Here is a 13,791-nt window from a genome sequence, read left to right as displayed (position 1 = left end):
CCCTCTGCAAGGCCTTTCCACCCTCATTCGAGTCCACAACTCCTCCAAGTTTGGTGTCATCAGCAAACTTGCTCAAAATACCTTCTATTCCTACATCCAGATCGTTTATAAAAATATTGAAAAGTACCGGCCCTAAAATGGAGCCTTGAGGGACCCCACTGGTGACCGCCCGCCAGCCTGACGCAGCCCCATTTACCATAACCCTTTGGGCCCTGCCCGTTAGCCAATTGCTCACCCATCGTATGATGTTTTTATTTAGCTGTATGGTGGACATTTTGTCCAGTAGGATCCTATGGGAAACCGTGTCAAAAGCCTTGCTGAAGTCCAAAAAAATCACATCAGCTGGTTTCCCTTGGTCCACCATACGGGTGATCTTATCATAAAAGGAAATCAGGTTAGTTAGGCAGGACCTACCCTTCACAAACCCATGCTGGCTGGGACCAATGACTGCTTTGTCCCCCAGGTGCGCCTCAATAAGTTCGAGAACCATCTTCTCCATGATTTTACCAGGCACTGACGTGAGACTGACAGGCCTGTAATTGCTAGGGTCTTCTTTCTGACCCTCCAGCACTCTCTCTGGGTCTGTGCTTGGCAGTTAGCCCCTATACGTCTTTTCTCATCACGTTAAAGGTGCAAGATTCAGGACAAATGGACCATACTTTACGCCACTTTCCACAAAGGCAAGCACAGACACAGTGTCCTGTATGAAGCAAGAGAGATCATTTAAATCTGTGGAAATATTGTAACAAGACAACTTGGCATACCAATACAGATAGTAATAGATCTTATATCCGCAAATACATTATTCAACATATTTATTCCACTTAACATCTATTTGAAGAGTCTTTAGTAACCCTGAATAATTTGAAACCATAAAAACCAGTAAAAAAAACCCTGAACAGGGTTAAAGGTTCAAATAAGTAACTCTTAAAAGGTCATTTCCTCGTAACTTGCTATAGCTGCAGCTCTTAGTTTTCATCCCTAGCAGAGGAAACAATTTTCCCAACCCCAGATACTGCAGGTTAATGCTTTGACATCGGCTCTCACCAGTTCATAGTTTGGTCATTACTCAAACATTCAATATATAACACTGATGAGTTAAACATCCTATCACCTACTTTGATTTATTTCTTTCAATTCTCTGGGAGTTTTATTTATAACTACAGGGCTGGGTTTGGTGGTGCCAATAGATTCAGCCCAGGGAATCTATATAATAGCCAAATAGCTTAGATCATTATACAGTATTTCGGTATATTGATTAGAATACCTATAGAATAACTAAAGACAAAACTAGTAATCTTACTGAGAAAAATAACTACAAGGGACCAGGTCTAGCCTAGGCAAATAATATAGTTTCAGCATTGCTGAAGAGAACATGAGCAGTCTAAAAAATATTTTTTCCAGTTATTTTCTTTAAGTTGGTATTTTTTGCAGTCAATAAAAATATTAATATAATTTATTTCTCACTTTTATCATTTTTGTGTACTGACACAATTTTATCTATTCTGTTCTCAAGACATAGGAGGTGATGCTGGACCAATAAAAGGTACAACTACACTTTCTTTTGGTGTCTTCTGAATTTCCAGAATATCTGTCCACACAGATCACAGACTGGTACTATATCACATAACACTAATTCTAAATATTTAATCCTGTCTTCTACACATTGGCCAAGGCAATACAAACACCAAAAAAATCCTCTTCGATAGCAAAATTATATATACTATATTTTATATAAGCCTTCTGTCCCTCTCCACTTCAACGTACACTATCAAATCATTCTGGCCATTATTTTATATTGAACAGATGGTATTATGAGATTTTTGATAAAGAACAACAATCACCCAGAAAGGGTTGCAAAGGGGTCAGTGAAACCAAGATTAACAATTGATTAGCTTTAATGGACCATGACAGTAATAAACAACAGAGCTCTACACAAAGATTTGATTGTCCTGTTAATGCTGCTGACACAAAATGGCTTTTAACTTGGCTTCCTGAAAGTGTTAATACCTTCAAAGCCTCAGCAAATGAAGGACTTTATCAAAGTGAGAACTACCCTGCAGAGAAGAAGCACTTACTACAGATCTCAAAATAAAAAAATAAAATAAATAAATAAATAAATCTATAAAGTGTGTTTCTGATTTTTTTCCAGACAATAGCTCCTATTTCTTCAAGGTACAGTTCAGAAAATAAAATACAGCACACCTCTAAAAGGCTTGAACGTAGCAGAGCTCTAAAGCATTTGAATACAGAAATCAGCATTCATTGAGCACAACAATAATATGAATAATCACTTCCAATGCTCTCATTTTATCTTTACTATAACTTGTAGTGACAGAGCTCAGCATCACAACCTGCTAAATTGAATTTTTTTTATCCTTATCTCTTAAAAGTTCACTCTTTTTTCTTTTTTTTTTTCCTTTTCCTTTTCCTTTTCCTTTTCCTTCTCTTTTTCTTTTTCTTTTTCCTTTTCTTTTTCTTTTTTTCCTGAACAGAAATTGGTTACTTGTATTGACTTTTCATTACAAGAAAATGGAAAATGTTTTGTGATTACTGGAAGTAACCAAGGTAACTTCTGAAAACAAAACTTACAGTTCTACGTATTCCTTAGCTGAATGTATGGGAAAGCCTGCTGGAAATGTCTCTGTTTCCCTTAATGCTTAAGCTTAGAATTTAAATGGACACATGGCTAATATTCACAGAAAGATTTAAAATTAATTCTAGATAGCTGAAGTCAAAGTAAATAAAACTCCTCCTAACATGGTGTTCAGGTAACCAAGGATACAGGAATTCAAAGGTAAGATGTTACACATTTAACTATTGAGTAACACTTTCTGTCAAATTTCCCATTATTAGATGGGGATTAGATCACTTGCTTCTTTTAAATTAATCTGTTTTTTAACTACACCCTTTATTTAAGCAAAGATTTTCTTTTTAAACATTTTTAACTAATTTTCAACTAATAGTCTGGCTCTAAGGGCTTCTAGGTAAAAGAGAAAAGAAAAAAGAGAACAGTGTCTGCTTTAGACACAGATCCGAAGGCAAACCATTTGCTCAAATCAAGGTCATGCTAATCCATCCCCGTGCAAATTCAACTCTTCTACCCATCTGCAAATTCAACTCTTCTACTGAACAATTCCTTGCCAGTGCACTGTAACAATGAAACATGCTGCTAATTACTGAGTTTAAATATCTTGACCTAGGCAGACACGCAAAGAATTTAAATGAAATCTCTAAAAGAGTAAAATCCACCTGCCAGGTCTCTCAACACACACATCCTGAATGTGTAACCTGTCAAAATACTGAGCCAGCCTTCATTAATTCCATCTTCTGTAATCAGCATCCTTCTATTACTCACAGCAGTTCTTCACTTAAGCTATTGTATAAATCCATACTCTTATGACAAATATTGAAAAAATCTATTATTAGTAGTTACCTGCAAATCAGCATCAAACTCATGTTTCAGGTAAGCATCTTCTGCAGCTTCAACAAGACGCTGGGAAAAAAAAAAAAAAAAAAAAAAAAGTTTATTTTTTGAAGTAATAGATAGTATGTTAAATCCAGGAGTTTCTTCCAGTATTACAAAAAGAAAATAATTGTTTGAGAACCGTGTAATTCATCATCTCCACATGATATCTGCTATAATATTTCATTAATTCAGAAAAATAAATAAATAGAAATAACCTAAACACAGTTTTAAAAAAAAAGGATCAGAGTTTTTAAATCCTCAGCATCCATGCTTGGTGGCACAAAATTTTCAGAAGAGATCAACTACTAATTAATAAAGATAAAAATACAGATCATTTGCTCATTTTTTCCCCATCACAAGTGCTCAGCATCCTGCAGCTCTCACTCAGACACTGATTTTTAAAAAACACAAAATCACATCAAGAGGCTTTAACACTCTGGACTTCATTTTGCATATAGATTCCCTTTGCAAATCTTTCTTAAAATTAAAATGAGAAGTATTTCCTAATAATGCTCTTGATTGAAAGCAACTTAAATAAAATGGAATTTCTTAATAATAAATCAAATATAAAAGATTAGAAAAACAGATGTGAGGTTCATTTACCTAGCAGATTTAAAGTGTTGTGCATACTACTTCAACATGGTGTATAAACACAACAAGAACTGTCTTCTATTACGGAAGTAATATTTACCAAATGACAGTAATTCAGTAGTACTTTTTCCTCCTTATGCTAAGAATTCTCTGTTGTATTCCTTACTACTATTATCTGAAGGACAAAATGAGGTTTATACTAGGACACAGCTACTTGAAAACTAATTCACATGGGGGTTTGCCGCAGACATTCTCTTCTGAAAAGAGATTACATCCTTTCCAGGATGTTTTACATAGGGTTTGTTACAGCTCTGAGTATTTCAACTCTAAACGCAACTCTTCCTGTGTTTTATTTAAACTAACTGGACATTCATGTATGTACAACACAAAATCAATCAGAGCATAAACTGTCACAGAATATTTTGATCCATCCTTATTCTTTTTTTTGTTTGTTTTTGTTTTTGTTTTTTGGTATATCGGATACTGGTATGTATATTCATTTATTATTTTTTTTAATTGCAAAGCAAGTGAACTCAAGGCTCTCATTCATGACACTTAATGGACAGCTGTGCACACTTCTGCTTCCTGTTTCAAGACAACACCTTTATCAAGTCTTCGGATATAAATCAAAAGGGAATCAGAATTCCTATCAATTGCTATAAAATTTACTATAATGAAAACTATGAAAAATATTTCTGGTTGCCAATTCAGAACAAATGGTTCAACAAAAAACTGAGTTTAAAGCAGAGCCTCATTGGTTCCATTTGTGTTCTCCAGGGTGTGCAGAGCCGCAGCACACCACAGCCTTTCCTCCCACATCTGTCTCATCATACAGCTTGCAAACCCTCCATCCTCTGCTGGGCTCCTGCAGCACACTGCTCAGCAGCTCCCAGCAGGAAGGCTGTCCCACCTTTTCCTTCATTCCTTACTCCCATACCAGGGAAGCCAAACCAGAACTGAACTGAAAGGCATACTAGCTCACCTTCCTGCAGGCAGCTAAAAGTAAGCAAAGCATCATGACAGGTTGCGTGAAGGCAAGCCATGAGAAAATATTTTAAATAAAGTGTGAAAATCTATGGAATTGTTTCAACTGCTCCTGTACTGTATGGATAGTAGCAAAAATGCAACTTGCAATCTTTTTTTTTTTTTTTTTTCATTTAGAATCAAAAAAAGTCCAAACTATTTTGGTAGGAAAGCCTGGGAACCATGAGGATTAAACAATTGAATAATTTCTGAAGCCCATCTTCAGTGTGTTAGTGACCTGTTGATGCTGTTTTACAAATGTAAACATCATTCCTTAATTATGAAGAAGGCACTTAATGTAATATAACTACTCTAATTCAATGCATTTCTGGAGATGTGTACCCCTTTATATCAAAACCATACTCATATTACTACTCTGCACACGTAATACAAAAGATCATGACTGATGAGTATTTCCAAGTGAAACGTAAACATAAATAAATAAATAAAGTGAGGAAAAAGAAGAGCCAAAAAAAAAAAATCTTAATACAGAAAAGAATACATGGAAAAAAGTTTTTTCTTACTGTGCTGAAACACTTAGTCAACAGAAGAAAAAATATGATAGTATTTCATGAGATATCAATACCTAGTGGGCTAGAAAAATAATTCATAGTTTCTTATAAAGTTTGCATTGATCCCTATGTGTTTCAATTACATTTTTGCCTTAGTGAGGTAAATTTAAACCAAGATTTATCCCTACATGTTAGAAATAGCTAGAGAAACATAAGATGGGCAATAGTAGAAACATCTGGTAAGGAGGGCAGCACTGAAATGAAAAGTACGAACTGATACTATATTGATTTTTCATTAAAATGTCAGTTGTATTTGTTCTTTCAAAAAAAAAAAAAAGAAGTTATATGTACATCTCAACACTCTTTCAATGCAATATTCTCTATAGGAAACAGAACAACATAAAAGCGATCTACAGAAATATTTCCTGGGAGAAGCAGACACAAATGCTTCATCCTTAAAAATCTAATAGGAAAAATTAAATTTAGGTACACTGAATGTAGATAACACAAGCAGGTACTACATTTTCTGTGTAATAGTCCCTAGTCACAGGGTTTGCTTTAACTATCTCAGCACCATCAGAAAGGAGACTGTGAGAAATCTAGGACAGCTACAGAACAGGTAAACTACTAACAAGCTGAAGTCCACAAAATTACACATTAGTGCATATACACAGATGATATCAGAATGAATTTTTTTTTGGAGGAGGAGGGGGCTATTTTGCCTTTTTTTTTTCTTTTCATGCAGAAGTTCCCAAAGGGATGAAGCATGATGGAAGAAATTTGTTAAAGCTTGGAGACAGAAACATGAAAAATATGTCATACTGCAATGTTTTTTTTTGGTTGTTTTTTGTTTTTTTTTGAGGCCAACGAAACAATAACCCTTTAAAATATTTTAATGACTGAGCAGTTATCTAGCAATGATTGCTCAACACTTTGCATGATTAGTGATCCTAATTTAATACTTTATAATGACACTCTTAATACAAATGCCAATATATTTTCATTAGAGTAAACATACTCTAAAATCATTGCTGTAACAAATAAATGTTCACCAAGCTGTGGTTATCCTGAAGGGAGTTGTGAGTTATCTATATATTTTACATGGAATGAATTACCAATGCTCAATGAGCTATTTTTGGAGTTAAACCTTTTAAGACTTTTTTTTAGGAGCATTTAGCTCTACATGTTCGCAACATGCATGCACACAGAAGTCCAGGGCAGCATACAATCTTTGGATAAAGAACAATTTCCACATTCTATGGCAGTTCAACTGAAGCTCCCCTTGTTAAGGAACCAATCCTTGTAATTTTTTAAATATGCATAAATTTGAGAAAGATTAACTGACTTAGTTAGCATACCAAAATGAAGCATGGATACAAACAGGGCATGAACCAGGGAAGGGTACAAATCTCACACCCTCAAAAGAAATACCAAAACAGTCACCAAAATCAAAAGCCAATGTTGGATGTTTTTGTAGTATCACAGTTAATGTAGAGAAGGCTGAGAGAATAAATATTTTTTTCTTCTCAATAACATAAAAAAAAATCCACCAAGCCACTTAAGATTAGGATAATTTTTTGACAAATATTTTAAGTTCAGTAAACTGATATTCCCAGATAAACTCTCATTCACGTTAGGTGAAAATAAATGCAGAGGAAAATAATTTTTAGGAAAAACAAGAAGAAAATAAAGCACAGGGTATCAATTTTAGCTTCTGAGAAGATATCTACTGTTTCCATGTTTCTTGTAAGGCTTTCAGCTCATTTTTCTTTAACTGTCCTTCATTAGAATCACATTTCCAGTTAGAATAAATAAATTAACAAGCAAAACAGAGCCTGAAACAGTTTGTGAGTTCCTGAACCACAGAATGTCACTAAACCATATCCATAAATGCTGCCTGATGTTATATTCTTCTCTCTCTTCAGTTATCAAATCTTGAAGAAACACATTTATATTTGATAGTTTCTGTTCTCTTTTTTTGAAGGTAAACCAATTGCCACACATAAAACCAGAAATGCTACTAGAAATTGCTCTCTTCTCAAAACCAAACAGTTACAAATTTCAGAAAAGAACAGAAGACTGCTCTGCCTTAGCAAGATGCTTATCGGTACCAAGCTGGTTCTAGTTATAATTATTTGTCAATAACATAAATAGTTTATATTCCATAACACTAATGTGATGAAATTTCTTTTCAAAACAGCCAAAACTGCTATACTGGAATGTACCTAAACACAACACTACGAAGTAACAGAAAATGAAAGCTCTGCTCTCTCCATGGTAGATGCTCCTTTGTTCCATCCCAGCCTCACTGCTAACAAAGCAGCTAAGAAGCACAGCTTCAGTTCTGCGTGTTAAAATGCCACCATGTCAGCTGTCCTTCTACTTGCACATTATTGCCAAACTCTCTAGACTATGCCTCAACATTTCTTTCAGTACTTTATGTGAATCTTGCCAGTTTGAGTTGTTACATCTGCTCTGCGCTACGCATTGCACAATCATCATTTTGGGTCTATAACAATTTCATCCAGGATACTTCCGGCAAGGTTCAGTCAAGGGCCACTGATTCTGGCCCTGCTCTGATGGACATAACCATCAAAAAAAAAAAAAAAAATTTGTAGACAAACCCATAGGAAGCTCTTCTATTCTAGCATCTCAATAAATTCAATTACAACTAACAGGGAAAAAAAAAAAAAAAAAAAGCCTCAACCCAAACTATAATCTTTCATCTTTTCCCCATGGCATTAGATCTGTTGGAGATTCACCACCCACCCAAATCTTGTATACTTCTTCACAGTTGGTTTGAGATGTGGTTTGTAGATGAAAAACAATTAAAAGCTTTATTAAAAAATGGCACAAAGTCTAATCCCAGGAGCATCCTAGGAATACAACGCAAAGTTAATAATGAAAAACAACTGCATACAGAAAAAAAAAAAAAAAAAAAAAAGGGGAACTTAAGTAAGCTTAAAAACCTGCCTCCCAGTGTTCTTTGTATGAAATTGTAACAAGGGCTTCTCAATCAAATTCAAACAAAATTTGTAAATAAAGACAGCAGGTAGGAAAATGAAGGAAAACTAGTCCTTTGAAAGATGTTCTTTCTTTAACAATTTGCAGCAATTATTTATTATTACATTACTGAAAGAACAAAACCAGAAAATGTTCTGTAGTGGAAAATACTGACAACTACCAAGAGTTACACTTTTTCAGATGAAATACTTGGTGTAATTTTAATAACCTTGTTATTGATTTGACCATCAAATTTAAGATCAAAGTTTATTCAGATCAAAGTTTATAATAATTGAGCTGTGAACATGCCAAGAATACTTCCTAAAGTGCAGCCAGATAACTATTTACAGCACAGTTCAGCAGGTGAGTAGAGTCTTGGGAGAGAAACCAAAACTTGCTTTTCAGTCAGAGTAATTTTCTTCACTGGCTCCTTTGTTAGAAGCCAAGGTTGTGCATGTGGGAGCACTCAGTAACAGATTACCAAACTTTAAAAACATTATCCACGTATCTTCCTGTGACTTCCCAATATTGGGGTTCATTTCAGGAGTGAAAAAGGGATTTCCTTTTCAGGCAACCTGTGAGGCTACAGATGCTTTGAAAACTTCTGAAAAGTTTGGGCTGTTTCGGGGGGAAACTGAAAGAATAAAAAATAAAATAAAATAAAATAAAATAAAATAAAATAAAATAAAATAAAATAAAATAAAATAAAATAAAATAAAATAAAATAAAATAAAATAAAATAAAATATTTATTAGCTTGAAGTGTGTTTAGGTAATATTCTGGCATGGGTGGTAATTCTGCTGCAGTCAGAAACCAGAGTTCGGGGTTTGCTTCTTTTGTAGTTCATTTAGCAGAGAAGGTAAAGAAACCAACAGAGAATATTTTATGGTGTCCATCAGTTCCCTATTATTTTCTGTGCTTGAAAACAATATCATGTAACATGGTGATGAATGCAATGATGTGGAAACAGGCCTCGGTCTCACTATTTCATTGCAAATAGCTTTGCATGTGCTTGCCATAACCAGAAAAGCAGTGTAGATATCAGAGGCCAACGCTGACTTTAGAGGAATATTTGCTACCATCAGAAACACATGAATTTTTAGACAGGCCAAGAACATCCTTAAAATTTGGCTGTTTCCCCCCACACACCCCTCAAGATCAGGGCAGGATCTTGAAGGGGAAAAATGGTTTCTTTTCAGAAAACACAGCAGCAGATTTTATTTCTTATTCTATTCTCCTCAATTACAAGTACTTTGAAGAAAATTCTATCATTAAAATTGCTGTTGCTGTGCTTCAGACACATTGAAAATTATTAAGCCTGTTATCTTGATATAAGAAGAGATCCTACTTCTCGTGGCTTAAGACAAATATTAATCTTGCAATTAATGTCATATCAAAACCAGACTGCTCTAGGACTAGTATCAAATTCCCCTCCAACTTACTGGGCAATGCTCAGTCACAGTGATGCATCAACACAACCAAAGCGTAAATTATAAATAAAGAAAAAATAAATTAAAAGCTTAAAATATGCAATTATTGTAAATAGCTTCAATTATTCTCTTTTATTTATTCAAGACTTGCAGATTTTTGGGTTGATCATTGTTAGAGAGTTAGTTGTTTTTTTGAATCAACAAAGATCTTGGTTGGCAAAGAGCTGAACAGACAAATGAAACTGTAAATGGATTAGTTATGATAAAGTACATGAACCTCACATGTAGCATGACGGTGGTTAGGACAATTCTGGTGTAATTAGATGCATTTCTAACTAACTAGGTTAACACTACAACACCCTATTTAGTTACAGCATCTGGAGATTACCATGGAAGGAAGGCCACAGATGAAGAGGTAACATTCTACTGCATTCTACTGGGCTCAAAGGTGCACAAAGCCAATAAATCAAAAAAAAAAAAAATTATTTTGTTGCTATCACATTATGCCTAACACAAAGCAGAAAGGAATCGTGCTAAATATGTTTTTCTTCTGTTCTTTTAATTTCGTAAGTCCCGGCCACCAAGGAATCAGTTCCACTCCAGGTGCAACCTGAGGTGGTTCCAAAGCTATTTAAAATTTGATGTGCCTGCACTGAGTACTGCAGTGCCCAGCTCCTTCAGCCACCTCTCCTGCACCTCATGGCCAAGGGAAAGATTCTTCACCATTTCACACCAATCGTGTATTTATCCAAGGTTAGATAACGCTTTCAGAAATACCTTTACATAGCTTTTTAACTAACTCCACTTGCAATATGAAAGCTCCATTGTAATTTTTTGTTTTCACAACTGATAATTCACAACTGATACATTGCTCCCTTCCCCATAATTTAAAAAATTTATATTTTTTTCTTTGTGAAACACCTTCCGAAATCAAGGAAAGCTGGTCTGTGTGTGTACACAAATGCACATATATAAATAAGCATCTGTGCACACATCTCTCTCTCCCTCCCTAAGTACAGTGTCATTAGAAGCCTGTAAGTATCACCACGATTCTTAGTCCTGTCCCCTACACTGATATCATGAAATTAAAACATCTAATTCTCACATGTAACCCTCCACAGGTCACTCTTTCCAGCTGACTTCATCGTGCTCCTCCTAGTGCCAGGATATCTTGCTGCATTTGAGTACTGTGTAAACTTACACAATGTCTGAGCAAAAACACTTTGCCCTTTGCTCTGACAGCTCTCAACACCATTGCTGGATGCTTTGCAGATATTGTTGAAAGAAGATTTGGGATAACTGTTGCCATGTGAGTTCACTGAATGCAAAATTCTCTATTGGTAGGATTCATCTTGCCTAACTTCAGCTATTTCAAAGTTAATCACCTCTCTACACAAGTTAACTAAATGTCCTCCATATGTAGAGACAGAAAACTCTGAAGAGCAGCTCATCCCATTCTAAAATAGTTAGTAAGATACTGGGAAGGGAGAACTTTGGAGCTTTTCCTTCACTCTTTTCTTTAATAGATGTGTAGCTGTATACAGCTGATGTTAAGGGAGATGAATCCTACATCGTATGTGCAACATAAATGGGCTAAAGAAACACGGAAATATTCCCATGCCTACTGAACAGGGGAAGGAGCCTTGGGGTAACACCTTGTCGTGACAGCTGTCTGGGGACTAGGAACCATGCTGAGGTGTTTCTATGCTATGCACGTGCAGAAGTGTCACGCAAATCCAACTGGCTGCTCTGTTCCCTCCTTTGGCTTCTCTCCTCACTTCTGCACTGAAGCTCAAACCCCCAGGTTAATTCCAATTCAACTTGCAATCTGTGGTCAACTTCAACAAAATCAGTTATGATATACTGTCTTTCAGTTGCCAATCAGACACTGACACAACAACAACAAAACTGCAAGATTTATTACTCAAAACAAAGGACAATTTCAGAGTTTGCAGGAACTTATTTCCATTGCCTCACCCAACACTCAGTCACAACACACTGAGACTTATCTTCACTTTCAAACCCAGCTGTTCACAGAGTATTACTCACACTCTCTCAAGTCAATTTGACTGTTATTGACTTTCCAGAGGGTCAGGATTTCTGTTGCTGACAGATTAAATTAAATATTTTTTAAAAAAAGAATTTAAAATGAGAAATCGAATTTGAACAGGTTTTTTGTTTTGCTTTGTTTTGTTAAAAAAAAAAAAAAAAAAAAAGTGAAGTACAATGAGAATGCTCTAAGCTAGATATTAAGTTTAGTGTTACTGGGAAGATGTAAAGAAAGCAGTAGTTCCTGAAGTAAGCACAGCAGGCAAGGTAAGTTTGAAACTGGGATACAGTGAGGATATCGTATCAAGTGTTCCACCTCTCCTACCAACTATCCTGAGAATTAAAACAAGTATTAGTATTGTTATATTTCTATAGTTTTAGAACAAGTACGTTATGCTAGAAGCTTCAAGCACTAGTGCGGATGACAAAGCCAAACTCACAAAAGCCAGGAAGTGCCAGAATGGAGGTGCCTTAGTTCAATGCCCAGTAACACTATGCTGTCGTTATTGATGTGATAGTGCATTGTCTTGTCCATATGATTTTGCTTGGTTAAAACACTGATACATACTGCCTATGACCTTTGCAGACCTCACAGAGTGATGGCAGTAGCCATCTGTTTCTATATGCACCAGCAATGGCCTTTGCAATCATTCACCTCAGGTTATGCAGGCACAGATTCAATTGCCCACTGAAATATACCCACAGTTTAATCCTGTTCCTTTCATATCTGGCCACGACCCAGACCTACTCCTATTTCTTTCCTTTCCCTCTTCCCACATCCTAAGTTCAGTATGCTCACATTATGTTCCCCAAAAACTGATTTTTTTCCTACTATTCTCAACCTCTTCTCTAGCATTTACCAATTCTTCCTCCTCCTCCTTCATACCAGCCTTGGCTTCCACACTACCAAACATGCTCTTCTTCATGACCAGTCATTTCCAGGCCCTTAACAATAACTCAGTCCTAACTCTGCCAATTTACATCTCCATTTTTCCCTGTTCTCTGGTACAATTGCATTGCCCCACCTAGAACATCTTGTACCATGCATATTTTTAAACCCCAGCACATTTCAATCTAGTTTCCTTTGTCTCCTTATACCACTTCATTAACCTCCACTCTCTTCTCCTTGTTCCACTAACTTCTTCAGCCTCTCCTAAACCCATCAGACTCCTCTTGCTGCCAACCCTCCCATTTTCCAGTGTCCTCACCTGAACATAGACAAGAGAAGAGATCTCCCCCCTTAAGTCTCCTTAATCTCTTTTCTGTGTTTAGGAGGCACACAGACATACTGACATGCATCAGGGGGTAAGGACCTTGTTTCCACTGCCTTCTAGTGGCTTGAGCTAAAATAAACTAAAGGTCTGATCAACTATGTTCTTGTTCAACTATGTACTGAAAATCACAGTGCAAAGAATTTTCAGAAACTTTACTTACAGATAGCTATGTTCTGATAGGTTTCTAATGACCATATGTCTCTATGTGCAGATTTTCCAAATGATAAGTTGATCCAGCTGGAACAGATTTTCATAGAAAGCCTTGTGTCAAGGCCACATCCCTGCCAATTTCAAGGTTTGGTTCTCAAGCATAGAAGTGTTATAAAATCTTAATGAAAAGAACATCAGAATTATTTTAGAAAGAGTAAACCAATGTATTCTGCCTAATTTCTTTCCTGGAAACAGCTGAAGTGCAAAGATAAAATTCCAAGCTTTTTTTT

General features: G+C 35.8%; 1 protein-coding gene across 6 annotated transcripts in view; it reads right to left on the bottom strand.

Moving 5' to 3' along the window:
- CACNA2D3 (calcium voltage-gated channel auxiliary subunit alpha2delta 3) overlaps positions 1-13,791 on the bottom strand; it is a 468,808-nt gene that overhangs the window by 329,061 nt on the left and 125,956 nt on the right. For all 6 annotated transcript variants that reach the window (XR_014696338.1, XR_014696339.1, XM_084530631.1 and 3 more), the window contains exon 4: positions 3,437-3,496. Coding sequence is in view for 4 of the 6 variants with exons in the window: in XM_084530631.1 (XP_084386757.1) it covers positions 3,437-3,496 (60 nt within the window). In the remaining 2 variants the exon portion in view is untranslated. The remainder of the gene's footprint in view (positions 1-3,436; positions 3,497-13,791) is intronic.

Source organism: Aythya ferina (genome assembly GCF_964211825.1).
Source record: "Aythya ferina genome assembly, chromosome: 10".
NCBI lineage: Eukaryota > Metazoa > Chordata > Aves > Anseriformes > Anatidae > Aythya > Aythya ferina.
This window is presented reverse-complemented; position numbering and strand designations above follow the sequence as displayed.